Source organism: Onychostoma macrolepis, chromosome 22 (genome assembly GCF_012432095.1).
Source record: "Onychostoma macrolepis isolate SWU-2019 chromosome 22, ASM1243209v1, whole genome shotgun sequence".
Classification (NCBI taxonomy): Eukaryota; Metazoa; Chordata; class Actinopteri; order Cypriniformes; family Cyprinidae; genus Onychostoma; species Onychostoma macrolepis.
Genome location: NC_081176.1, coordinates 11,289,166 through 11,315,021, shown reverse-complemented (window position 1 = coordinate 11,315,021; position 25,856 = coordinate 11,289,166). Strand labels below are relative to the sequence as shown.

At 37.7% G+C, this 25,856-nt stretch overlaps 3 protein-coding genes and 1 pseudogene across 21 annotated transcripts in view; 2 read left to right on the top strand and 2 right to left on the bottom strand.

Annotated features, from left to right (window-relative positions):
* Window positions 1-9,993, top strand: part of LOC131530380 (prestalk protein-like) — a 159,734-nt gene extending 149,741 nt beyond the window's left edge. For 9 of the 17 annotated variants that reach the window (XM_058760628.1, XM_058760625.1, XM_058760614.1 and 6 more), the window contains 6 exons: window positions 7,899-8,045; window positions 8,134-8,280; window positions 8,369-8,515; window positions 9,142-9,288; window positions 9,383-9,529; window positions 9,765-9,992. In XM_058760628.1, the coding sequence (XP_058616611.1) occupies window positions 7,899-8,045; window positions 8,134-8,280; window positions 8,369-8,515; window positions 9,142-9,288; window positions 9,383-9,529; window positions 9,765-9,769 (740 nt within the window). In that variant the 3' untranslated portion in view covers window positions 9,770-9,992. Of the gene's footprint in view, window positions 1-7,898; window positions 8,046-8,133; window positions 8,281-8,368; window positions 8,516-9,141; window positions 9,289-9,382; window positions 9,530-9,764 lie in introns of all 17 variants that reach the window. The other 8 variants (XM_058760619.1, XM_058760622.1, XM_058760618.1 and 5 more) reach the window with 3 other exon arrangements.
* LOC131530391 (progranulin-like) overlaps window positions 91-25,856 on the bottom strand; it is a 36,003-nt pseudogene continuing 10,237 nt past the window's right edge.
* On the top strand, window positions 14,275-21,759 carry LOC131530430 (WAP four-disulfide core domain protein 2-like). Its single transcript, XM_058760700.1, has 5 exons — window positions 14,275-14,452; window positions 14,946-15,089; window positions 20,228-20,365; window positions 20,458-20,595; window positions 21,542-21,759. The coding sequence occupies exons 1-5, from the start codon at window positions 14,362-14,364 to the stop codon at window positions 21,544-21,546; spliced, it is 516 nt and encodes a 171-aa protein (XP_058616683.1). The 5' UTR covers window positions 14,275-14,361; the 3' UTR covers window positions 21,547-21,759.
* On the bottom strand, window positions 15,731-20,210 carry LOC131530421 (uncharacterized). Of its 3 annotated transcripts, none has more exons than XM_058760686.1 (6): window positions 19,887-20,210; window positions 19,116-19,252; window positions 18,430-18,621; window positions 18,181-18,331; window positions 17,768-17,895; window positions 15,731-17,006 (listed from the first exon to the last, which is right to left on the bottom strand). In XM_058760686.1, exons 3-6 carry the CDS (start codon window positions 18,589-18,591, stop codon window positions 16,758-16,760), a joined length of 690 nt encoding a protein of 229 aa, XP_058616669.1. In that variant the 5' UTR covers window positions 18,592-18,621; window positions 19,116-19,252; window positions 19,887-20,210; the 3' UTR covers window positions 15,731-16,757. The 3 variants fall into 3 exon arrangements, with proteins under 3 accessions (XP_058616669.1, XP_058616670.1, XP_058616671.1); XM_058760687.1 differs by having other exon boundaries at window positions 18,430-18,553; XM_058760688.1 differs by having other exon boundaries at window positions 18,430-18,514.

The following is a 25,856-nucleotide window of genomic DNA, read 5'->3' as shown; positions in this document are numbered from 1 at the left end:
CCTGATGCAACTCACCTGCTAGGAGCGTGATCTTGAAGACCCTGATTAGGTTGTTCAGGTGTGTTTGATTAAGGATGGAGCCAGTTGATACACGGCAAAACACAGTCACTTGTCGAGCTGCTTATTTCCAAGTGTTTTGACCATTACAATTTGCTTAACACAAGCTTCTGAAAAAAATAAGAATTAGAATATTAGAAGTTTATAGAAGTTTAATAACAGTTTTAAAGGCATTCCATGTTCCAAATTTTTCATATTTTAAAAATTATGAAATTATTTTGCTATCTTTACACTTTTTATTATTTTATTACATGGTTATTATTGTTGCTGCCAGAAATATGACATTTAAAAATATATATATTTTAAATAATATAATATTTCTGTGTTATATAATTGAAGAGTTCATGCAAAAGCCTCTAAGTGTCGTCTGAAATTTTCTTCTAAAATTAGCATATTTATCAGGCTTCTACTTTTATGTTTAGTTATTTCACTTTAATTGTGTAGAAAAGGACCTATACATAGCCATTAGAGTAAAATTACTGAACCTAAACATAGGAGCCTGATAAAAATGCTTATTTTAGAAGGAAATTTCAGACGGCACTTAGAGGCTTTTGCATCTTCAATTGTATTTAACATTCCATATATGAACAGATAGGTTACTAGTTTTGTAGACTTATGAAGACAGCAAACACACTGTAGGCCTACTAAATTAATTAAGCAAACATATGCACATTTAACCATGAGTGTAAAGTTTACTTTACACTTTAAAAATTGGACTATTTATAACCCAAAACATAGTGTCCCAGATTTGAGCATGAGCTGTCCCACATTAGAAAATCCACAAATTCTTAAACAATTTGGCACAAGCAGCACTATTATATGTGCCATTTCCCCTTTAATTACAATATCTGAAAAAAAAAAGTGTTCTTCTGATTTAGATAGGGAACATCTTGGGGATTTCATAATGATATAACATTTTGATACATTGTTTTGGCTTCATGTGGAAATATGATGCACAAGTCAAAATTTCAAAAAGTGTCCCACACTACCCTAATAATAATAATAATAATAAAGTTTGCTTGTCATTTCTCAATATACGGCCAACTTCTGTGAATTTGAATTTAGTAAATGTAAAATTCAAGTAGGCTACCTAAATATATGATTAAATAACATTTAGCATGTAATGTGAGTAGGCTATATGCTAAGAAAACCAGCACTCGTCGTTTAAAAAAAAAAAAAAAAAAAAAAAAAAAAAAAAAAAAAAGTGCAGAATATCATGACATATGTAACGAGGCTGACAAGACGTGAGGATCCATGTGCAAGCTTTTATTGATTAGAGACGCGGTCATAACAGGCAGGGTCGAAACAATGGCAAACAGGTATGGCAGGGACAAGACAAAGAGTAATCCTAGGACAAGCGTGGGTCGACGATCGGCGAACAGTCTCCAGAGGGGCTAGAGGAGAAAGGTAATCCAAACCGTAAGCAATAGTCGAGGCAGGGGGAAAACACAATCCGAAACAGGCAAGACTAGGAAACCAACAGGGCTCTGTAGAGTAGCTAACAACTAGAACAGTGATAAATGCATACAATACTCGGCAGTGAGGCAGAGAAAGTCCATGGTTTAAGTAGGGGGTGAAATGGGAATCAGCTGTGTGATCAGACTCGGGTGTAAGCGTGTGATTGGCTTCAGCTGAGCGTAATGAGTGCAATGGATTGTGGGAACTGAAGTTCAGTGTAAGTGTCCATGTGGTGAGCGAGTGACCTCTGGTGGAGGGTGAATGGACGTTCATGGACAGGATTCGTGACAACATAAGTGATTAATTTAATAATAGTAAGGAACAATCCGAACTTTAAAATCTCTCTAAATGCACAATAACTATATTAAGGGTCAATTTGAGTCAGGTGAGATAATGTCAAACAACTCAACATGGTCAATAGAGCTCAAAGTCACACAAAAATACATAAAATAAAATCAGGCACAAACAAACAATGTGCAAACTTGAGTCAAGTCAGTTCTGCAGTGGATTCTATTCAAGTTTAGACTGAGGAAAAAAAGAAAAAGCCTTAATATCATAAATACCTCTATATGGAGCCATACACTGTTGTCGTCCACATCCATCGTTGCAGCATTTCTGGTCATCAGGACAGTTACTGTCATGGAAACAGTTACTCTTACTCATAACACAATATCTGAGGTTGTTGCTTGGACACACTCCTGGCTTCTCTGCTATAAAACACATGGCAAAGAACCCAGATCACTGAATGACTCACTGCATGTGAAGATAAATAAATGACACTAACATCATTTAAATACCTTTATATGGAGCCATACACTGTTGTCGTCCACATCCATCGTTGCAGCATTTCTGATCATCAGGACAGTTACTGTCATGGAAACAGTGACTCTTACTCATAACACAATATCTGAGGTTGTTGCTTGGACACACTCCTGGCTTCTCTGCTATAAAACACATGGTAGAGAACCCAGATCACTGAATGACTCACTGCATGTGAAGATAAATAAATGACACTAACATCATTTAAATACCTTTATATGGAGCCATACACTGTTGTCGTCCACATCCATCGTTGCAGCATTTCTGATCATCAGGACAGTTACTGTCATGGAAACAGTGACTCTTACTCATAACACAATATCTGAGGTTGTTGCTTGGACACACTCCTGGCTTCTCTGCTATAAAACACATGGTAGAGAACCCAGATCACTGAATGCCACACTGCATTTCAACAACAACAACAACCTTAAATACCTCTATATGGAGCCATACACTGACGTCCACATCCATTGCTGCAGCATTTCTGATCATCAGGACAGTTAGTGTCATGGAAACAGTGATTCTCATTCACAACACAAATTCCTACTAGGTTGTTGCTTGGACACACTCCTGGCTTTGCTGATGTACAAAACGTAAGAAAAACCATAGTCAATCTCCCTAAAATTTCAAGTGCAATTTAAACTTGTTGCTTGCAGTTTCTTTGCAATTACTTATGAGAGTTAATAGTACCGACTGAAAATCAGGGTTTCTTCTGGGAGACATCTAGCATCCACTATTAATTGAAACTCATTGAAAGCAGGGAGTAAACACAGCCCCACACTGCTACAGTATAAAGCTATTAAGCCCATTATGATTCATCAGTAGTTCTTTGTAGGGCAGTGATGCTATACACACAGTAGCACCTTAACGACCCCAAAGACCTCATTAAGCCCCTCTATAGTTCTTTAAGGGTTCTCAAACTGTCTCTTAGTTTAGTTGGGGAAAGGGTTATTTAAAAAAAAAAAAAAAAAACGAACTAGTGAAATAAGAAACGTTTTACCAACTAACATTTTGAAAATTAACATTTTCATGAATATGAAATTGTGTCAAAGGCTTCACAACCGATTTACACAATGTTTCACAAATGAGGCAAATGTTCTGCGTTATGTAGTCAAATAATTAGATATAGAAGAGATAAATAGTATATAACACCTTTAAAGTGAAGCAGCACTACAAGTGGCCAATGAACCACTTTTAAATATTATTGCACCACTTTTGTTTAGAGTTAGTTACATTAAGAATTTCATACACAAGAATCAAAATATAGTTTGCAGCAAACCAGACAGAACACATTAAACCCACTCCTGGCTTGAACAAGTGGCTTGTTAGGTATACTTCATTAAGGTTATAGCCCAAGCTAATTAGCTCCCACGCTAAAGAGTTGTTAAACATGTAGAGTGGAAATTTGGAAGACTTAACAGAGTTTAGCAGTAATGGCAGACATGCATACCTGGTAACCAGGGCCATCCTTGGAAGGATGGCGGTGGAAGTGGTGTGGTCGCACCGGGTTTCGCGTCAGCCAAGGACGACCCTACTGGTAAGCACCCTTCATCCAAACGAACGGTTCCTTTTACTGTAAACAAATAAATAAAGCCCACATTCGTTATTGTGTTTTCCTTGTATAGAAAAGTACACATAAGAATTTAGGATTTAGATTATTTAAACTACACCAACATACAATAGAGGTCCAGCTGAAGTTAAACTTTGTATATTGGTGTCATTTAAATACAAATTCTGTGTATTTATATGTTCTGACATGTGCCTAGTCACTTTAATGTGTACCCATTTACATAAGCTATTCCTTAGCGCTGTGTAAGTAAATTAAGACCTCACTTATGACACGTCCGTTGGCGTCTATTGTGCTCAAGTACACAGAGAGACACAACAAAACCGCAGTCAACGAGCAGCACACCCGAGCTGTCATCCTCTCGACCTTCTCTCACAGTGGAAACACACTAAATTGGTAGTTCAGAGATCCAAGAAGATCTGAAGCAACTCCAACCCCGATACTCACCTGTCTGCAGGTTTGAAGCCTAATATTGAAGACCGTGATTAGCGCTGTTCAGGTGTGCTTGATTACGGGTTTTCTGATTGGACACAGGTGTTGAATTTCGACTCCGTGCCAGAATCAGATTACCCTCCGCGTGCAAGCGCATGACGTCATGTGCTGACATCGGTGCGGTCAAATTTAATTTAATATATTTTAAAAAACTGTATTTCAGAAAGAATCCTTGTGGAAACATTTTCATTGAAAATGCTGATGTACTAAAACAACATTGTAGCAATAAGATTAGGAATGCTCTTTGTGCTTCTGTGTCATTACCTGCAGCAAGATTTGGTCTTCTTTATTTGATAATATCTCTTGAGTTAAAACATGCAAATTGCCAAATGAGTTTTGTATCAATAACAAAATTAAGGAAGTGTCTTACAAAATACTTCATAGAATTTATCCTGCTAAGCATGTTTTGGAAAGATTTAAGCTTATTATTTCATATAGCCAGGGCCGCTGCTGGCCAAATGGGTGCCCTAAGCAGGATTGCATTGTTGTGCCCCCCTCGGGCCCCTCCCTCAAATATTATGGAAGTAAAAAAAAAAAATAAATAAATTATTATCTTAATACTTCTTTGTAAAGTATTATTTGAAGTAACAAAACCATGGTTAATTTGCGGTTACCATGGCTACTTTTTTTTTTTTTTTCCCTCGGCGCCGGATTGCTCATGTCTTTTCACGGGCATATAGTTGTCCATCAATTACGATCATTTGCATTCAACCGCAAACATGAGGTGCGAGCGGTCGCAGGTGCGGGAATGGCGCTTCAATTTTTTTTTTTTTTTTTTTGAACTGGGATGGTGCCCCCCTGGGAGTTGGTGCCCTACGCAAACTGCATACTCTGCGCATAGGGAGCGGCGGTACTGGTGCTTTCAAAGTCCTGCCCACTCTGCTTCCCCAATCAATATTCAAGAACGGAGGAACGGTCTTCAGACCCACAACCACAGAATCCTGATCGTAATTGATGGACAACTATATGCCCGTGAAAAGACATGAGCAATCCGGCGCCGAGGAAAAAAAAAAAAAAAAGTGAAAAGGAAGCCCGTGCATCACTTCATAATCCTGTGAAACTCTTTTGGCTGTTTTAATGTCGGAAATAATTTCACCACCAACGCATCTAATATTCTCTCTGAGTTTCCATGTCCCCTTATGAAAAGTAGCCATGGTTTTAACACAAATAAAACCAAAAAATATTTGTCCTTGTAGCCATGGTAACCGCAAATTAACCATGGTTTTGTTACTTCAAATAATACTTTACAAAGAAGTATTAAGATAATAATTTTTTTTTTTTTTTTACTTCCATAATATTTGAGGGAGGGGCCCGAGGGGGGCACAACAATGCAATCCTGCTTAGGGCACCCATTTGGCCAGCAGCGGCCCTGGCTATATGAAATAATAAGCTTAAATCTTTCCAAAACATGCTTAGCAGGATAAATTCTATGAAGTATTTTGTAAGACACTTCCTTAATTTTGTTATTGATACAAAACTCATTTGGCAATTTGCATGTTTTAACTCAAGAGATATTATCAAATAAAGAAGACCAAATCTTGCTGCAGGTAATGACACAGAAGCACAAAGAGCATTCCTAATCTTATTGCTACAATGTTGTTTTAGTACATCAGCATTTTCAATGAAAATGTTTCCACAAGGATTCTTTCTGAAATACAGTTTTTTAAAATATATTAAATTAAATTTGACCGCACCGATGTCAGCACATGACGTCATGCGCTTGCACGCGGAGGGTAATCTGATTCTGGCACGGAGTCGAAATTCAACACCTGTGTCCAATCAGAAAACCCGTAATCAAGCACACCTGAACAGCGCTAATCACGGTCTTCAATATTAGGCTTCAAACCTGCAGACAGGCGAGTATCGGGGTTGGAGTTGCTTCAGATCTTCTTGGATCTCTGAACTACCAATTTAGTGTGTTTCCACTGTGAGAGAAGGTCGAGAGGATGACAGCTCGGGTGTGCTGCTCGTTGACTGCGGTTTTGTTGTGTCTCTCTGTGTACTTGAGCACAATAGACGCCAACGGACGTGTCATAAGTGAGGTCTTAATTTACTTACACAGCGCTAAGGAATAGCTTATGTATAGGTACACATTAAAGTGACTAGGCACATGTCAGAACATATAAATACACAGAATTTAGATTTAAATGACACCAATATACAAAGTTTAACTTCAGCTGGACCTCTATTGTATGTTGGTGTAGTTTAAAAATCTAAATCCTAAATTCTTATGTGTACTTTTCTATACAAGGAAAACACAATAACGAATGTGGGCTTTATTTATTTGTTTACAGTAAAAGGAACCGTTCGTTTGGATGAAGGGTGCTTACCAGTAGGGTCGTCCTTGGCTGACGCGAAACCCGGTGCGACCACACCATTTCCACCGCCATCCTTCCAAGGATGGCCCTGGTTACCAGGTATGCATGTCTGCCATTACTGCTAAACTCTGTTAAGTCTTCCAAATTTCCACTCTACATGTTTAACAACTCTTTAGCGTGGGAGCTAATTAGCTTGGGCTATAACCTTAATGAAGTATACCTAACAAGCCACTTGTTCAAGCCAGGAGTGGGTTTAATGTGTTCTGTCTGGTTTGCTGCAAACTATATTTTGATTCTTGTGTATGAAATTCTTAATGTAACTAACTCTAAACAAAAGTGGTGCAATAATATTTAAAAGTGGTTCATTGGCCACTTGTAGTGCTGCTTCACTTTAAAGGTGTTATATACTATTTATCTCTTCTATATCTAATTATTTGACTACATAACGCAGAACATTTGCCTCATTTGTGAAACATTGTGTGTAAATCGGTTGTGAAGCCTTTGACACAATTTCATATTCATGAAAATGTTAATTTTCAAAATGTTAGTTGGTAAAACGTTTCTTATTTCACTAGTTCGTTTTTTTTTTTTTTAAATAACCCTTTCCCCAACTAAACTAAGAGACAGTTTGAGAACCCTTAAAGAACTATAGAGGGGCTTAATGAGGTCTTTGGGGTCGTTAAGGTGCTACTGTGTGTATAGCATCACTGCCCTACAAAGAACTACTGATGAATCATAATGGGCTTAATAGCTTTATACTGTAGCAGTGTGGGGCTGTTTACTCCCTGCTTTCAATGAGTTTCAATTAATAGTGGATGCTAGATGTCTCCCAGAAGAAACCCTGATTTTCAGTCGGTACTATTAACTCTCATAAGTAATTGCAAAGAAACTGCAAGCAACAAGTTTAAATTGCACTTGAAATTTTAGGGAGATTGACTATGGTTTTTCTTACGTTTTGTACATCAGCAAAGCCAGGAGTGTGTCCAAGCAACAACCTAGTAGGAATTTGTGTTGTGAATGAGAATCACTGTTTCCATGACACTAACTGTCCTGATGATCAGAAATGCTGCAGCAATGGATGTGGACGTCAGTGTATGGCTCCATATAGAGGTATTTAAGGTTGTTGTTGTTGTTGAAATGCAGTGTGGCATTCAGTGATCTGGGTTCTCTACCATGTGTTTTTATAGCAGAGAAGCCAGGAGTGTGTCCAAGCAACAACCTCAGATATTGTGTTATGAGTAAGAGTCACTGTTTCCATGACAGTAACTGTCCTGATGATCAGAAATGCTGCAGCAATGGATGTGGACGACAACAGTGTATGGCTCCATATAAAGGTATTTAAATGATGTTAGTGTCATTTATTTATCTTCACATGCAGTGAGTCATTCAGTGATCTGGGTTCTCTACCATGTGTTTTTATAGCAGAGAAGCCAGGAGTGTGTCCAAGCAACAACCTCAGATATTGTGTTATGAGTAAGAGTCACTGTTTCCATGACAGTAACTGTCCTGATGATCAGAAATGCTGCAACGATGGATGTGGACGACAACAGTGTATGGCTCCATATAAAGGTATTTAAATGATGTTAGTGTCATTTATTTATCTTCACATGCAGTGAGTCATTCAGTGATCTGGGTTCTTTGCCATGTGTTTTTATAGCAGAGAAGCCAGGAGTGTGTCCAAGCAACAACCTCAGATATTGTGTTATGAGTAAGAGTAACTGTTTCCATGACAGTAACTGTCCTGATGACCAGAAATGCTGCAACGATGGATGTGGACGACAACAGTGTATGGCTCCATATAGAGGTATTTATGATATTAAGGCTTTTTCTTTTTTTTCCCTCAGGCTAATGGAAAGAAAACATCCCAAATACACCTTTTAGTATTTGTTTTATTGCACTTTATTTCTGTCTGTAGACTTCTATTACAGTACATATCTTTTGAAGGCTGTCTTCTCAAATTAGTTTTTCCTCCTGCACCGAGCCAAAAAACTCATCTTCAGCAGCACTTAAGTACACCAAAATTTTACAGTTTTATTGCCCTCTATATTCTGAAGGCTTTTACCGAGTGTGTATATGTGCCTGGTTTTATACAATGTATCTAAGATTTTTTTTGAGTGATTTTAAAGATCCCAAATCCCCTCTGTAAAAATGCTGCAGTCTAATGTCAATAGAATGAAACAAGAATTTTGAACCTGGCTTCATCCAAAAAAAATAATTTCTAGAAACTTGTGCACATTTAATTAGATGACACCTAATTTGCATATTTCAACAGCATTTCAGAAAACATTTAATATAGTTTGTTTTAATGTCAACTTATTATTTTTTTTAAAACCCTATTCACTGGGGGTGTCTCGCCTTAATGTGTGGGTCTATTTATTTCCTTTTCAAATGCAGTGAGGGGTTTATTTGAGGTTTGTCATGTTTGTATAGCAGAAAAGCCAGGAGTGTGTCCAATGAGTTTGGTTGGCGGAGTAGGAGAATTCTGTCCTGATTTGTGTTCCCATGATGTTGAATGTCCGAATGATCAGAAATGCTGCAGCAGTGGATGTGGACATCAGTGCATGTCTGTATATAAAGGTATGGTATACTAATACATTGGTCAGATTTCTCTCCATCTCCCCTAAAGTGAGTCATTCAGTGATCTGGTTTCTCTGTTGTGTTTGTGTAACAGAAAAGCCAGGAGTGTGTCCAATGAGTTTGGTTGGCGGAAGAGTAGGATTCTGTCCTGATTTGTGTTCCCATGATAGTGACTGTCCGAACGATGATAAATGCTGCAGCTCTATATGTGGAGGACGTGTATGTACACCTGTGCATAAAGGTATTTGTTATATTGATGCTTGGGTCCCGAACAGACACATTTGAGTACTTTATAATTTTCAATGCCAAAGTACCTGAATTTGGCCCATAGCACCATTTCAAGCACATGGCTTTTCAAAATAAAGATTAATAATACTTTGAATACAACTCTCTAAAATAAAACTTGTGGTTCATGCTTTGAGTTTTGTAATGTTTGAATGCCTCTAAACGAACCGACTAATTCTCTATCCATGCAGTGTAGCCTGGTCTGTCTCAAACCAAATGTGTGCTGACAACTCTTCCCGTGACTCCTCCTGCCAGACTGACGTGTTGCCCAACCACCTGTGGACATGCATGCAGCTAACCATGCCGATTTAACCATTGGGGGAAAGTCCTTGTTTTTGCGTACCATACTTGAGGTCTTCTACATTCACCAAATAAATCTCATAGTTTGGCAAAACTTCTGTTGAGTGTTACTTACAAGTGCTTTCTCCAGGAGCTTGGCTGCAAAAGTAGTGGGAAGTCCTTGAGCTGAAATGAAATCAAGAACACGGGTTAACATTGATGAGAGACAAATTTATGTGTAGATTTTAGTTTAATATAGCTTTGAAAAACGTTCAGTATTTAGCGAGTCAGTATGTCTCTAAAGACTCCCGATTTGGTGATCTGTTTTTGGAATCTAGTCCTGATTAATGTATAACAACTGATACTTTTGACTCCTCCCTTTTCTTAAATGTGGTTTAAACTGAAATGTAGAATTTCTTAAAACTGTTTTTGTGAACCTGTATTGGGTTTTTTTTGGGGACTTGCAAGCAATGGGCTACTGACTAAAAAGGTAATGGCTAATCCTGCACCCTCCGACTAAAAGCAGACTGATAAATTTGTGCTTGTGAGATCCACGTAAATCAGCCAGAGTGTAACTGCGGCATTGTGTCCCTGATGAAATGGTAACTGAAATTAAGGCTTGCCCAGAAAGATCAAAATTAAGTGACTTTTACAGAAGCAGACAAGACACACACCGAATCTTTCACCCCACACCATTGGATTCTGTCGTTGGGCCGGTGGGTGGTCATTACAGTGGTCTGGCTGGCTAATAAAGGCAGATATGTTCTCGTTGTATGTACAGTATATTGAAAGGGACAGTTCCCCTTTGACATTGTTTGAGATGTCTTTGTTATGGGCTAGGTAAAAATGTAATTGCATTAAAAATTACGTAACTGAGTGAATTGCACTTAATGACAGTTGTCATAAACATGCATAAAATCTCCTTCATATTCATGACATGTCGTGTCATGATTATGAAGGTGTCATGTCAGTCTTATGCACACCCCTTCAAACAAAGTGTATTTGAGAACAGGAAAGAGGATTGTTTTAATTTCAAGAATGTGTATCGGACCTTGATCTTTAAATATCTGAATAGAATAGGAAAACATGAAACTGGAAATTGTGACAAATGTGGACAAGTAGAAACTGTAGAACAAATACTTATGAAATGTGATGCATGTAAAAAAGCAATATTTCAACTAATTCAAGCTTTAAGCTCTTTGGGAATAAATAACTTGTCACTTCAGGTTTATTTATTACAAGAGCAATCTTTTTTTTAACATCACTTATTGTTTCCCAACTTCCCAGTATCAACTCCACACTCCTGTCCACTTTAAGGTAAACTGACCCGATTCCCTCACACATTCAAGTTAAATCAAGACTGAACACTGTATGGAGGAATCAAGCTCTAAATATAACAAAAAGATAATCATAACTAAAGGAGACACGGAACCTAATAAGTAACCAAGAGAACCGATAAGAATAGAAACTAATGCAAAGCAAGACCATTTTTTATAATAACGTTATAAGTGCAATTATGAGTAAATATTTATGGACACTGAATGGATCTTCTGCTATTATGTGACAGTGTTTGCTAGCTGCTGTCTTTCCGTGGTTGAAACACCCATTGAGTGATTACATGGGACACTATACATTAAGTTGTAGTGTATCTTTCAACATGGATCGGATGTGCATTCAGTGTTTACTTCATGCTAATAAGAATGCACTCCTGCTTCACTTGAACTTAAGCAAAGCGGGAGCACGCATGATCCGTCACGCCACTAAAAAGCTCCAAAACTGTATTTATCGTTCAAAATTCTTAATAAAACTAACAGAATTTGAATGCTGAGACTTTGTTTCCTATTGTCAAAAGTGACCTGCTCTGTCGTGTCTGTCAGCTCGTTGTCTGTGTCCTCTCTGCTCTGAGATGTTTTTCACTCCTTAAATGAACGTGTGGCGCGAGAGGCTGGAAATGGACGAGATGAAGCGCCATGCGGAACACCAGAGCGGCATTTACAAAATCTCTCTCTCAGTCTAAACTTGAATAGAATCCACTGCAGAACTGACTTGACTCAAGTTTGCACATTGTTTGTGTTTGTTTGTGCCTGATTTTATTTTATGTATTTTTGTGTGACTTTGAGCTCTATTGACCATGTTGAGTTGTTTGACATTATCTCACCAGACTCAAATTGACCCTTAATATAGTTATTGTGCATTTAGAGAGATTTTAAAGTTCGGATTGTTCCTTACTATTATTAAATTAATCACTTATGTTGTCACGAATCCTGTCCATGAACGTCCATTCACCCTCCACCAGAGGTCACTCGCTCACCACATGGACACTTACACTGAACTTCAGTTCCCACAATCCATTGCACTCATTACGCTCAGCTGAAGCCAATCACACGCTTACACCCGAGTCTGATCACACAGCTGATTCCCATTTCACCCCCTACTTAAACCATGGACTTTCTCTGCCTCACTGCCGAGTATTGTATGCATTTATCACTGTTCTAGTTGTTAGCTACTCTACAGAGCCCTGTTGGTTTCCTAGTCTTGCCTGTTTCGGATTGTGTTTTCCCCCTGCCTCGACTATTGCTTATGGTTTGGATTACCTCTCTCCTCTAGCCCCTCTGGAGACTGTTCGCCGATCGTCGACCCACGCTTGTCCTAGGATTACTCTTTGTCTTGTCCCTGCCATACCTGTTTGCCATTGTTTCGACCCTGCCTGTTATGACCGCGTCTCTAATCAATAAAAGCTTGCACATGGATCCTCACGTCTTGTCAGCCTCGTTACATATGTCATGATATTCTGCACTTTTTTTTTTTTTGTTGAATTGAATTATTTTGATTGACCTAATGATAGCTACATTTCTGAGGGGACAACTGTGCGGTTTTATTGATGGGTCTTATTTTATTATGGTTTAAAATCATATGAAACTACATTTAGTATTTTTGCTACACTGCATTCAGGCACTTTTTTGACCTCTGATTGGACGCTGGTCTCGCTCCTGGAGCACCCGGTGACTAAACATGAAAACATATTTTCTGCAATGTTATTTCTTTAAAGTGCCATGTTGCTTATAATTGCTAGAATGCGAGTGGTCCCCGTTTAGAGACCTATTCACTTTTATTTTAAAACCATTTTTTTCCTTTTTTTTTTTAAACGACGAGTGCTGGTTTTCTTAGCATATAGCCTACTCACATTACATGCTAAATGTTATTTAATCATATATTTAGGTAGCCTACTTGAATTTACTAAATTCAAATTCACAGAAGTTGGCCGTATATTGAGAAATAACAAGCAAACTGCAAACTTTATTATTATTATAATTAGCCTATTATTATTATGATTAGGGTAATGTGGGACACTTTTTGAAATTTTGACTTGTGCATCATATTTCCACATGAAGCCAAAACAACGTATCAAAATGTTATATCATCATGAAATCCCCAAGATGTTCCCTATCTAAATCAGAAGAACACTTTTTTTTCAGATATTGTAATTAAAGGGGAAATGGCACATATAATAGTGCTGCTTGTGCCAAATTGTTTAAGAATTTGTGGATTTTCTAATGTGGGACAGCTCATGCTCAAATCTGGGACACTATGTTTTGGGTTATAAATAGTCCAATTTTTAAAGTGTAAAGTAAACTTTACACTCATGGTTAAATGTGCATATGTTTGCTTAATTAATTTAGTAGGCCTACAGTGTGTTTGCTGTCTTCATGAGTCTAAAAAACTAGTAACCTATCTGTTCATATATGGAATGTTAAATACAATTGAAGATGCAAAAGCCTCTAAGTGCCGTCTGAAATTTCCTTCTAAAATGAGCATTTTTATCAGGCTCCTATGTTTAGGTTCAGTAATTTTACTCTAATGGCTATGTATAGGTCCTTTTCTACACAATTAAAGTGAAATAACTAAACATAAAAGTAGAAGCCTGATAAATATGCTAATTTTAGAAGAAAATTTCAGACGACACTTAGAGGCTTTTGCATGAACTCTTCAATTATATAACACAGAAATATTATATTATTTAAAATATATATATTTTTTAAATGTCATATTTCTGGCAGCAACAATAATAACCATGTAATAAAATAATAAAAAGTGTAAAGATAGCAAAATAATTTCATAATTTTTTAAAATATGAAAAATTTGGAACATGGAATGCCTTTAAAACTGTTATTAAACTTCTATAAACTTCTAATATTCTAATTCTTATTTTTTTCAGAAGCTTGTGTTAAGCAAATTGTAATGGTCAAAACACTTGGAAATAAGCAGCTCGACAAGTGACTGTGTTTTGCCGTGTATCAACTGGCTCCATCCTTAATCAAACACACCTGAACAACCTAATCAGGGTCTTCAAGATCACGCTCCTAGCAGGTGAGTTGCATCAGGGTTGGAGTTGCGCCAGGCCTCCTTGAATCCTTAAAAGCACATTTTCAAGAAGCGTTTTAAAGGCCTCCTGATCCACTAATTCAGCGCGTTTTTCAGGAGAGTGTCTTGTGAGGTCTCAGGTTGAGGATGACTGCTCGATTGTGTTGTTTGTTGATTGCTGCTCTGTTGTGTCTCTCTGTATGCTTGAGCACAACAGACACTGAAGGAGCAGCTACAGGTGAGATCTTCCGGTTTCATCACACAGCGTGAAGAAATATATGTAAATAAGAGCTTATAGGACTTTAGGCACCCGTCAGAACGTATAAATATACATTAGCCAGACGTCCAGTGAAAGTTAAACTTTGTGTTGGTGTAGTTCAAGTCGTTAAGATTATCTGTTTATATTTCTTCCATAATATGAGAAAAACACAATGACCAAGATGGGCTATTATTATTTATTATTATTATTATTATTATTATTGCTACAGAATTATATATGAATTATTAAATTACTGTAAATGGATCCATTCATTTGGCTGCAGGGTTGTTACCGGCCATCACTCCTGTCCTGAACTCTTTATTATTTCCAAATGTTTTGTTCTTTGCCTGCAATTTTATCATCGGGGGCTAATCATAACTTGTAAGCCTTTAATGAAGTACTAAAATTCTTAATGTAACTGTGGTGGTCATGGTGTAATATAATCATTATGGCTTTTCTGTTATGTGTGCAGACCCAGAAAAACCAGGAGTGTGTCCAAGTGAAAACCTCGGTGTAGGACTGTGTGTGGAGATGTGTTCCCATGATCGTAACTGTCCTGATGATCAGAAATGCTGCAGCAATGGATGTGGACATCAGTGTATGGATCCATATAAAGGTATTTATCTGATCTTAACGTGAGACACTGCAAGTAAGAAGTCCTTTTCCATGCACCTGTCAACTTTGCGATTTCTCAGACTAATGGAAGGAAAACATCTCAAATGCACCTTTAAGTGTTTTTATAGCGCACTGTATATCTGTCTGTAGACTTGTTACAAATGCGTGTCTTTTAAGGCTGTTTTCTCAAAATTAGTTTTTCCTCCTGCACCAAGCCAAAACTCCACTTCAGCAGCACTTACGTAAACCAAACTTTACAGTTTTATTACGAGCTATATTCTGAAGGTTTTGTTTATGCAATTTGCCTGGTACACACTATTTACATTTTTGTTTTTTATTAATAAAAACCGTTTTATGGAGTGATTTTTAAAAGTGATCCAAAATCCCCTCATTAGAAACATTTGAGTCTAATGTCAAGAAAATGAAACCATAATTTTGAACCTGGATTCATCCAAAGTTGAGGTGGGTGTGTTGTTTTTTGGGTACACTCTAAAAAATGCTGGGTTAAAAACAACCCAATTTGGGTTATTTTGGCAACCCAGCGCTGGGTCAAAAAGGGACGTACCCAGCGCTGGGTTGTTTTAACCCATCTATTTGGGTTATATGTTTGACCCAGCATGCTGGGTTGCCATTTTAAACCAATTATGGGTTAGAAATTACTACAGTGCTGGGTTAATGTAACCCAAAATGGGTTGGAAATTTAAACTAGAAATTTTAGTAATTAAAATGACTAAAATAACACATCTACAGCAATACAGACTTCAGTAATCAAAATATGAAAATTTATTTTGTTTTATCAGGTAAAATTGTCCATTTGTGAATACATTTTTTTTAAATGTCCCATGACAAAATTCAATGAAAATGCATGAAACCATCACAGAAAGATCAAGATCTTAAGCAAGATATCATGTGAGAAATACTCAGTAAGAATCAATTGTATAGTGTAATTGTCAGTGTTGTGCCTGAACGCGTTCATTGAACGATAGTTCATGAACTCGTTCATATTTTGGGTGAATGTGAACTGAACGTACTGTATTACTGCCTGATGAACGATACTGTGAACTCGTTCATTCTGGTGTGTGTGAACGGCACGCGCTCTGTTGAACGACACGCACTCTAGAGTGCCAGATTTCTATAGTCTTCCAGGCGAAATCCCGACTAAAACACACCGTAAACAGGCCTTAATATGTGAACTTAGTTAAAAATTGAGTATGAACTGAACTAGTTCATTTTAAAATTTGTGAACTGAACTTTGAAGTAGTTCATGTAGAAAGTGAACTTTCCCAACACTGGTAATTGTACTGTAGAAGAAAAGTACAAGTATTTAGAAGTAATAGTAGTAAATAAAGAACAACAGCATAAAAGCAAGATCGCAGACAGTAATAACCTGTTTGTCAGCAAAAATGAGTTAGAAAAATGTATCTTTTGAAGAAAATATGAATTTGAAATATTAAAACATTTCAAAGCATTTACATCAACATCTTGAGCATAACCTAGCATGTGAGAAAATACTCACAATAAGAATTAATTGTACTGTAGAAGAAAAGTATTTAGAAGTAAATATGAAAAGAACAAACAGCATAAAAGAGGCAAGGTCACAGACAGTAATAACAAAAACTACTGTTTGTCAGCAAAAATGAATGCTCGCAAAACTCTCATTGTTGGCGTTTCATCCCCAGAAAGTCCATACACCACAGTCTGTAAAAACTGCCACACTGTGGAACACTGTTTCGGGTAGTCTGTCAAATACGTAGAACGCCTTAAAGCAAACATCAACTGCAGCAAGCAATGTATTTTGCTCAAGTGCCTCTCCGTTTATAACTGCAAAGGCTTGAAAGCACTGGTTGTCTCCAAGCATGAGAACATGTGGAAATTCTGAGTTTTTTGAGCGCAGGTACTCAGCCATATTGGTCCCAATCTGACAACAAAAACAAAAAAAGAAGAGGGGAAAAAGAGAGAATTGGCATCAATTTAGAACACAAAAATGTAAAACTAATGTAAATACCTTTAGGAACAGTAAAGGCTATGACACACCAAGCCAACCATCGGCCAATGTTAGCACTAGTCGGACCCCTGTTGGCAGGGGGTGGCCCTTGACCATAGCCTTTGCAGTGTGTTCCAACTTTTTGGCCCAGATGCAAATGACTCATGGCAACAACACAGTTACCGTTTAATGTCACTAGTTTCTTTTTATGTCGGCTTGGTGTGTCATGGCCTTAAAGGGTTAGTTCACCCAAAAATAAATACTTAAATTAAATCTGTTCATCATATAAAGCGATCAAGTCTCTTCAGAAAATTTGGAATACATTAGATTCATATGAATTAGTTTTACAGTCTTTTTATTAACTTTTTGTAGCATCAAAGTGGTAATTGCATAGACTGTCAATAGTGGGACAGAAAGCTCTCATATTTTATTAGAAATATCATCATTCCATTCCTAAGATGAACAAAAGTCTTAAAGGTTTGGAACGACAGGAAAGTGAGTAATTGATGACAGAATTTTCATTGTTGGGTGACACTACTCAATGTATTTTTTCACTCAAATTAAAAATAAAATTAAAAACATTACTAGATTTGTGACATTGATAATTGTTAAAATGTGTCTGTCTGTGAAAAGGATCCATACAATATATTGTAAATACTTAAATCATGTAGTTTTAGCAATGTCTGTTAACTTACAGGCTGTATGTCTATGAAGGCCTTCCGGGTGTCAATGAAAGTTGGTTTAAACGTTTTCCTTCCAATCTTGTACACTGATGTGGGAAGGACTACAGGAAGTACTTGCAGGGCGACATCGCTCTGCGTCTCTTTAGAATACAATGAAAAGATGTTCACAAAAATCACTCAAAATTAAAACAAAAAAAGTCTTCATACAACTGCAATAAAATTTGACTGCAATAAATCTGGATGTATGACATTCATTTTGTTAACTATTTCTTTGTAACACAATTTAATAAATTAAAGTTGTCAGTAATTAGTTAACAGTAATTGTAAACAGGGAAAATCTCTCCTTTTTTAGAATGACATGAGAGATAGTAATTCATTTTTAGACTGAATTATTAATTTGTAACAGTGTTCTTGATACCCATTACCTGCTGACATCAATTCTACACTGGAAAGTAGATCAAGAGATTGTTTCTCTCTGCTGGCAAACTGCAGAATCTTATCCTTAAACACAGGTACCCAATTTTCGGTGAGTTTTGAAGCGGAGTCTGGATTCAAAATTAAGAAATCCTGGGATATCTAAAAAATACAAAACAAAGGCCAACATGGCAAACAAAGTTGTAAAACAAAAAAGAAAATACTGAGCCAATGTTTTTATTTCTTAAATGTAAACCCACCATGCCTGGAGTGTCGAGGAGACGTGGATACTCCTTGAATATTTCCATCATTGTCTTGGTTCCATTGTCACGAATCCATTTGGCCCTATGGATAGACGTCTCCTTCATGTATTGCTCAACCTGACTTAGTGGCCAGATATTATTTTTAAGCCACTCTGTCATTTGAGTAGCTCTTTCTGAATCTACATTTGACTCCGTTGAGAGCAGAAATGTAAATCACAAACAGGAATTTTGAATGGGAAAATGTTAAGCTGAGGTACACACAAATACATATATACACACACACATTATATATATATATATATATAATTCCGTCAACTATCCCGAGCATCTTTCATGCTGACCCTGGCTAATCAGGCAGTCCTTATTAACTAAGTATCGCATCAGAAACGAGTGATGGAAACACCAAAATTAGAAACAAAATTCTTTAATTCGCAAATAAGTTTTTACGCTCGCTTGAGGTGGTTTTTGACTAGTGCGAAAACAAGCAAATAATGGGAGATGGAAACGCATTTGCCAAATAAATTCTGACGGTGCGAACATTAAACCCACGTGAGGGCTCTTTTTAGAGAACCAAATAATTTGGCAAAGTAACTTATGTTAAACTTCACCGAATCAAACCCGTAGCTAATACAGCAAATCATATATAATAAAGTAAAGGTAACCTATTCAGAAAATGGACTTACCTTTTCCCTTCCTAAGGCCAGCGTCGCGATGACAGTGTGGCGCACTTTCTTCCTAGTCCACTGAGCAGAGTTGTAACGTTATGAGGCGCAGCGCGGCTGTCATTCGGCCGTGAGGTAACGTTAATCTGAGAGTAAAACTGCATTTACAGTAAAATCGTTAGAGAAATACTGAATACCGGTATGTAAGGGAGAATGTATAGCTAGGCGGTTGTTGACAGGCTGATTAAGAGCCCGCTCGAAGCGGAGGGGTCTTGAATCAGCCTGAAGCCAGGGGTTGTATTCGCTATAACAACCACCTCGCTATACAGTATCCCGCTTATTACATGGCTACCTACCAAATAAATAAATAATTTGGCACAAAATATTGATTTAAAAAGAAAGTTATTTATTTAAAACCGATTTATATGGCTTCCGCTAAAGAAAATAGTCCGCCCCGTCTCCACGGCAACGCTCTGTTTTTCATCAGTTTTTTTCAACCAACGGTCTGTTATACTTGGCAGGCAGCGGTCTGTTATCAAGAAATAACATACCGCATTCTACATTATAATTCAACCAAGCCATGTAATAAATGTTGATAACAAAAACTCTATTAACAGAATTTTTGGAAATAAGACATAAGAAAACCAATAAAAGCGGCAGTTAAGACTTGAGGAAAAAAACGCGAATATTTCCATATAAGCTCTTTTCTGACTTTTCCACCTTCCACGAAATCTCAAAATACTCTTGGATAAAAAAACAATTGATAACTACTTGAAATGTGTATGTTTTTACCATAAACTGCATAAACGTCTTTTATTTGCTTCCACCTGAAGGCGCTAAGAAAATGGCGGCTTCTCCGACTGGTGTAGTCTGTGTTGTTGCGTGACGTGCGTGCTCTCTTTCACGTCCGCGTTCCCAACCCAGCACCGCTGGGTTACAGATTAAGAACGATTCTCAACCCAAATTGGGTTACATCAACCTAGCATCCTTACACAAAAGTCTCAACCCAGCATTTTTTTTAGTGTATTTGTAAATAAACTCACCTGGGTTGTCTCACCTTGATTTGTGGGTCGGTTTGTTTTTCAAGTGCAGTGAGGTTTTTATTTGAAGTTTGTCATGTGTTTGTATGGCAGAAAAGCCAGGAGTGTGTCCGAGCAAAACCCTCAGAATAGGAGTGTGTGCTGAGATGTGTTCCCATGATGGTGATTGTCCAAATGATGAGAAGTGCTGCAGCAATGGATGTGGACATCAGTGTATGGATCTTCATAAAGGTACGTTACTGCATACTAATGCACTGGTCACGTTTTTCTCCATTACAGTGAGCCACTCAGCGTTCTGGTTTCTCTGTGTGTCTGTATAACAGAAAAGCCAGGATCGTGTCCGAGGAGATTCTTTGGAGTAGGATTCTGTGCTGAGTTGTGTGCCTATGACATTGAATGTCCGAACGATGAGAAATGCTGCAGGAATATATGTGGACGTGAATGTACATCTCCATTTAAAGGTATGTTATATTGATGCTTGGGTCACCAACAGACGCAGTTTGAGTATTTTATAATTTAACTCTTTCACCGCCAGCGTTTTTGATGATTTTCACTTAACTTTGACGGCCCTCAGAATATTTTCTGCTATGAATATAAGAACGTATTATTATATCAAAATAAAGAACCAAGTCTCTGCTTTTAAACAAAAACAAACTATTTTATTCTATCTTCATGTGTTCATGTTTTATGACCATTTGAATGCAGGTGGGTACCATCAAAAATACAACATTTTGGACAAACTGAGAAAAACGCATTTTTATCAAAGTAGTGCATTTTCATGCAAAATACATTCAGATGTCATTCTTTCACCTGTAAATAATTATATGAATTTAAATTGCATTCAATAAACGGAACAGACACGCGCACACACACACACAGGCTACATGCATATACTGTACATGCAGACAGATAGATGGAGCCCACACACACACCCCTATTCAGATCGACGGATCGGTTATAACTACAGATGTTTCTGTGTCTCTCTCTCTCACGGACTACATCGTCCCGATCAGATTCAAAATGGTCAAAACATGATCTACATAGGCTATGATCTATATATGATCTACATTTTCTCTGATCCTTCCATTTATGCCAATCGTCTTCTATTCGCACCCTAAAGACCCGGAAGTCCCGTAACTCATTCAGGACATGCGCTAGGGTTTTCCTTACCGTAATACACCTAGAACACGGATTGCCGTAAAAACTCGTCAATGGCGGGGAAAGAATTAATGCCAAAGTACCTGAATTTGGCCCATATACCATTTCAAGCACATGGCTTTTCAAAATAAAGATTAATAATACTTTGAATACAACTCTCTCTAAAAGTAAAACTTGTGGTTCATGATTTGAGTTTTGTAATGTGTTTGAATGCCTCTAAATGAACCAAATAATTCTCTATCCATGCAGTGTAGCCTGGTCTGTCTCAAACCAAATGTGCTGATAACTCCTATGATGATCAACGTCCTGCCAGACCGAAGTGTTGCCCAACCACCTGTGACTACGCCTGCAGCGACCCATGCCAGTTTAACCATTGGAAAGTCCTCGATTGTTTGCCCCCCCCATGTTATACTTGAGGCCTTTTTGTATTCAAATAAATCTCTTGTGTGCGCATGTTGGGTTTCTTTTTTTTTTTTTTTTCCCCCAACCCATGTTCCACAGACAAAAGAACGTAGGGAAGAAAGATACAGGTTTGAAGTGACACGAGGGTAAATGAGTTATTTTTGGGTGAACATTCCTGTTTTTAGCGACTCTATTGTGTCTGAAAGCTGTGTGCGCCGTCCCCCCTCCTGCACCCTGCCCGGCGGTAATGGTACTGTCCAACCGCGAGCGCAAAACACAGAAATGGAGAATAATTAGTCATTTGTATGTTTGTTCAAAAATCATATTCGGACGCAGCATTCATCTAGTTCATTTTGATAGTGCAAACTGAACAAAGCACTGCAAAGCCTTACACGGAGAGTGGTTTCCTTTTGTGCGAGAAAGTCAGAGTTGTGAGCAGGGCCGTAGCTAGAGGATTGGGGGCCCCCTGAAAAAATATTGATGTGTTTTTACTAAACCTAATGTCTAAAGCCTTTGCGCCTGAGTAGTGAGCCAGACTACAACCATCTGACCAAGTTTCAGCTCTCTAACTCTTACGATTTGGGCTGCACGATCAGTTTTATTCTGACTGCATAGGTTTAGCTTATGAGGCTGTCACGTGATGAACGAACGACTCAAACCCGAAGACTTGTCAGATAAGAGGTGAGCTAATAATAGAAGACCCAGGTAAACAATGAATTAATCTTTTCTGTTTCTTATAGCATTAGTTTTGTACTGTTTGTAGTGTGATCAACATTTGCATAAGTAGTAGATGTGTTAGGGAAGTAGCACGTAACATTTTAATTATATTTTGCTAAAATGAACGAAATGACTCGAAAAAAGATTCGTTCATTTTGCTGAACGAGACTCAAAGGTCCAAGTCAGTAAAATGATCCGAACTTCCCATCACTAATGTACATCGCTAACTTCATCTGACGTCTCAACTCTGATTGGTTGTCTTGTTCACAATCTGGGGTGGGACTTCTGAGGATACTTCGTATCAGACTAAACCATTTTTCGGGAGGGTAGAGGTAGGCCTGTCGCAATAATCAATATATCGACTCATCGCGCAGTATATGTACATAACCTCAATAATTTTTGGTGACGCAATATATCGCCCATTATATTTACTTAAAAATTAATGTCACCATGTTTTGTACATTCCACTTGCGCCTGTGTCTTTTGCAGCTTCTCGTACATAACGTAGTCAAGTTGCTAGTTCAAATTTAAAAACTGCTTCTACAAAAAAAGTTTCATCTGCAGATATGGTCTTGTTTAGGAATCTGTGCCTTTGTGCATACAGTTATCTGACAGCTAAGTAGTGATTGTGTTTTTCAGCAATAGTGTGCACCCTTAATTTACAGAGAAAAGAGTCAGGGAAAAGTCTGTAGATGGAAAAATCTCCATACAAGTTCTTTGTGCATTTTTCTTTTTTTCTACTTGTTACTTTGCACTTATTGTTAAATGATTATTTACTATTTATTCAAGATTTTAAAGGTATGTAATATTTTGATACTTAATTTCCATGATCTAAATATTCTTTAGAATTAAACGTTTGTTGGCATTTGGAAGTGTGTAGGCCTTCTTGCATTATTATGCTGTTACATTATGATTATATATTCAGTGACATAAAATGGTCTTTAAAATGACAATAATATCGCTTAATCGCAATTATTTCTGGGGCAATATATCGCACAACAAAAAGTTGTTATCGTGACAGGCCTAGGTAGAGGAGCAGATATTAGAAAATTTATTTAACCCAATTGCATGCTTTTTTGTGGTTTTCATAATATCTCAGTATATATTCTAATACAAAATATTAGAATTATTCACAGAACATGGGCCTATATAGTATAATTCCTGGATTTTGTGGGGCCCCCTGGGCGGTGGGGGCCCCTAGAGTTGTCACCACCTTTCACCCCACTAGCTACGGCCCTGGTTGTGAGATATAAACTCGCAACTGCGAGGAAAAAGTCAGAATTGTGAGATAAAAAGTCGCAATTGCGAGTTTATGTCTCAGAATTGCGAGTTTATATCTCAGAATTGTGAGAGTCGCAATTACCTTGTTTTATTTTTTATTCAGTGGCAGAAACGGGCTTCCATAGAAAGACCTGCATTCAGACCATCAGGAAGAACATGAATAAAGGAGTTTATTTAAGATTTAGTCTTTAATATTGCTGTGAGGGTACAGGCTGTAGAAAAAAAAACAGGCACAAAGTACGTTTAATTCAATTGAATGTTTTAATTTCTTTAAGCCAAAAGCCACTAAACAATGTGTGAGCTATGTGTATGCATCATTTAGAAAGCAAGAATAAGAATACATTAAACTAAGAAAACTGAGGAACGAAGGTGACGCCAAATCAACAAAAAGAATAAAACACAAATCGTTCTAAACCGAGTTCCCAGAACCCGCTAACCTAACTAACCAAAGAAAAATGTAGAAAGCAAACTCGAAATCTTCGGCGTATGCGATGCCACAACTGAACTACAAACAAAAGTACAGAAAAGGCGCTCACCTCTTACCTGGTGTGTCTAACACTTGTTAACCGCGGGCAGAATGTATCCTAGGGCGCACGATACGCTAACCTGTTCCTCATTTCTCCAGTCAAAAGAAAGATCAGTTAACTCTTATCAACACTCCACTCAGAATCTCAATAACACAGCAACAACCAAAAAGACTACTAACTCTAATACAGGCTTCAACTCAAAACACCTGAACACACACACTGAGCTTCTTCAGCATGACATGCGGTAGACCTTTAAACAGCAGGATGACACCGGATTGGCTACAGAGACGACGCCCTTAATGATGATTGACAGCCGTCTCCTCCATCCAGCAGAGACCTAAGAGCAATGATGACAGACTAGAGAACAGATTAGGCTTGTTTGAGATGCGCCTCGCCTGAAATGTAGGTGAGAGTGGGCTGCAGTGAGGAGATGAGTGAAATAAACGCAGTCAGGGCGCAATAAGGCGGGGCTGAAGCCACGGGGCCCGAGCAAGGAGGGGGCCCGTGATTGGCTGTGGAGAAGATTGACTGGTCATTGGTAGCGCCGATTGCCAAAGCCCCACCACGCCCCCCACTTATTAGCGCTATTATTTAGTGGAGCTTTTCCATAAATTTCATTGCAGTAACATTAGAAATTGAAACGTCACGTTTGAATTTGTTTTACCAATCAAATGCATTTATTTTATATATTGCTTTTGAAAGACCTGTGTAGCCTATCTATGAGGTGACCGCTGCGTGCGCACTCATCTCTCTCTCTTCGCTTCCTTCTGGCTTAATCTCATGCAAAGAACAATCTTCAAAAAGTAAAAATGTCAACTATTCAAAAAATAAAATAAAATTAAAATAAGGAGAGAGGGGAAAAACACGAGTTAGTCAGTAAAATTCCCAGCTATCAGACTATTTTACTAAAGCTGATGATGGAGTGGAAGTTGTGGAACAGCAAGTGGACCAGACACATGGAGTAGATAAAAACATAGCGTCATCGTTGCCACAGATTTTAGGTTAGTTTGATTATTAACTTGATGGATGTTTATTGCTTGTTGTATTTGAACAACCTCTATAGGCCTATATTCGCTTTTGGGTTGAGAAATAATCCGGTAGAAATATGTCAATCGTTTATCGCGTCATGATGTTAGCTTATCATTTAAACTCATTTTAAACTTTGTGGTTTAAAACAAATGTAACTGTTCAGGGACATTAAGAAGCGGGCAGAATTTATTTTGGCAAATGCACGCGTTACAGCCTAAAACGTGCGGTGCTAAGCACCTTCCTAAACTTGAGTTCTTTTTCGCGCCTTGAGCGTTCAAATATGGTTAAGCATACGTGTCAATATGCGAGTATCCTCGTAAACAGTCATTTGTGTCTTTCATGAACATTATAGTTAAAGATAAAGCATGCATGTGAAGTGTAGTAGGCTATGTGAGTTCCTGGCATTGTATGATGAGATTTTAAAGGGATAGATCACCCAAAAATTAAAATACTGTCATCATTTACTCAGCCTCGAGTTATTCTGAACCTTTATGAATTTCTTTGTTCACCTCAACATAAAAGAAGATATTTTGAAGAATGTTCATAACAAGAAGGTTTCTGGGCCCCATTGACTTTTTTTTTTCATACTATGAAAGTCATGCAGCAGC

What these genes read in the sequence shown, in the direction of transcription:
- LOC131530430 (XM_058760700.1), top strand. Translation starts at nt 14,362, where the DNA reads ATGACTGCTCGATTGTGTTGTTTGTTGATTGCTGCTCTGTTGTGTCTC. An exon ending in GTGTATGGATCCATATAAAG is followed by an intron (nt 15,090 to 20,227) that starts GTATTTATCTGA and finishes TTTGTATGGCAG; the next exon opens with AAAAGCCAGGAGTGTGTCCG. An exon ending in GTGTATGGATCTTCATAAAG is followed by an intron (nt 20,366 to 20,457) that starts GTACGTTACTGC and finishes TCTGTATAACAG; the next exon opens with AAAAGCCAGGATCGTGTCCG.
- LOC131530421 (XM_058760686.1), bottom strand. Translation starts at nt 18,591, where the DNA reads ATGACAGAGTGGCTTAAAAATAATATCTGGCCACTAAGTCAGGTTGAG. An exon ending in TGTAGAATTGATGTCAGCAG is followed by an intron (nt 17,896 to 18,180) that starts GTAATGGGTATC and finishes TGTATTCTAAAG; the next exon opens with AGACGCAGAGCGATGTCGCC. An exon ending in CCTTCATAGACATACAGCCT is followed by an intron (nt 17,007 to 17,767) that starts GTAAGTTAACAG and finishes TTTTGTTGTCAG; the next exon opens with ATTGGGACCAATATGGCTGA.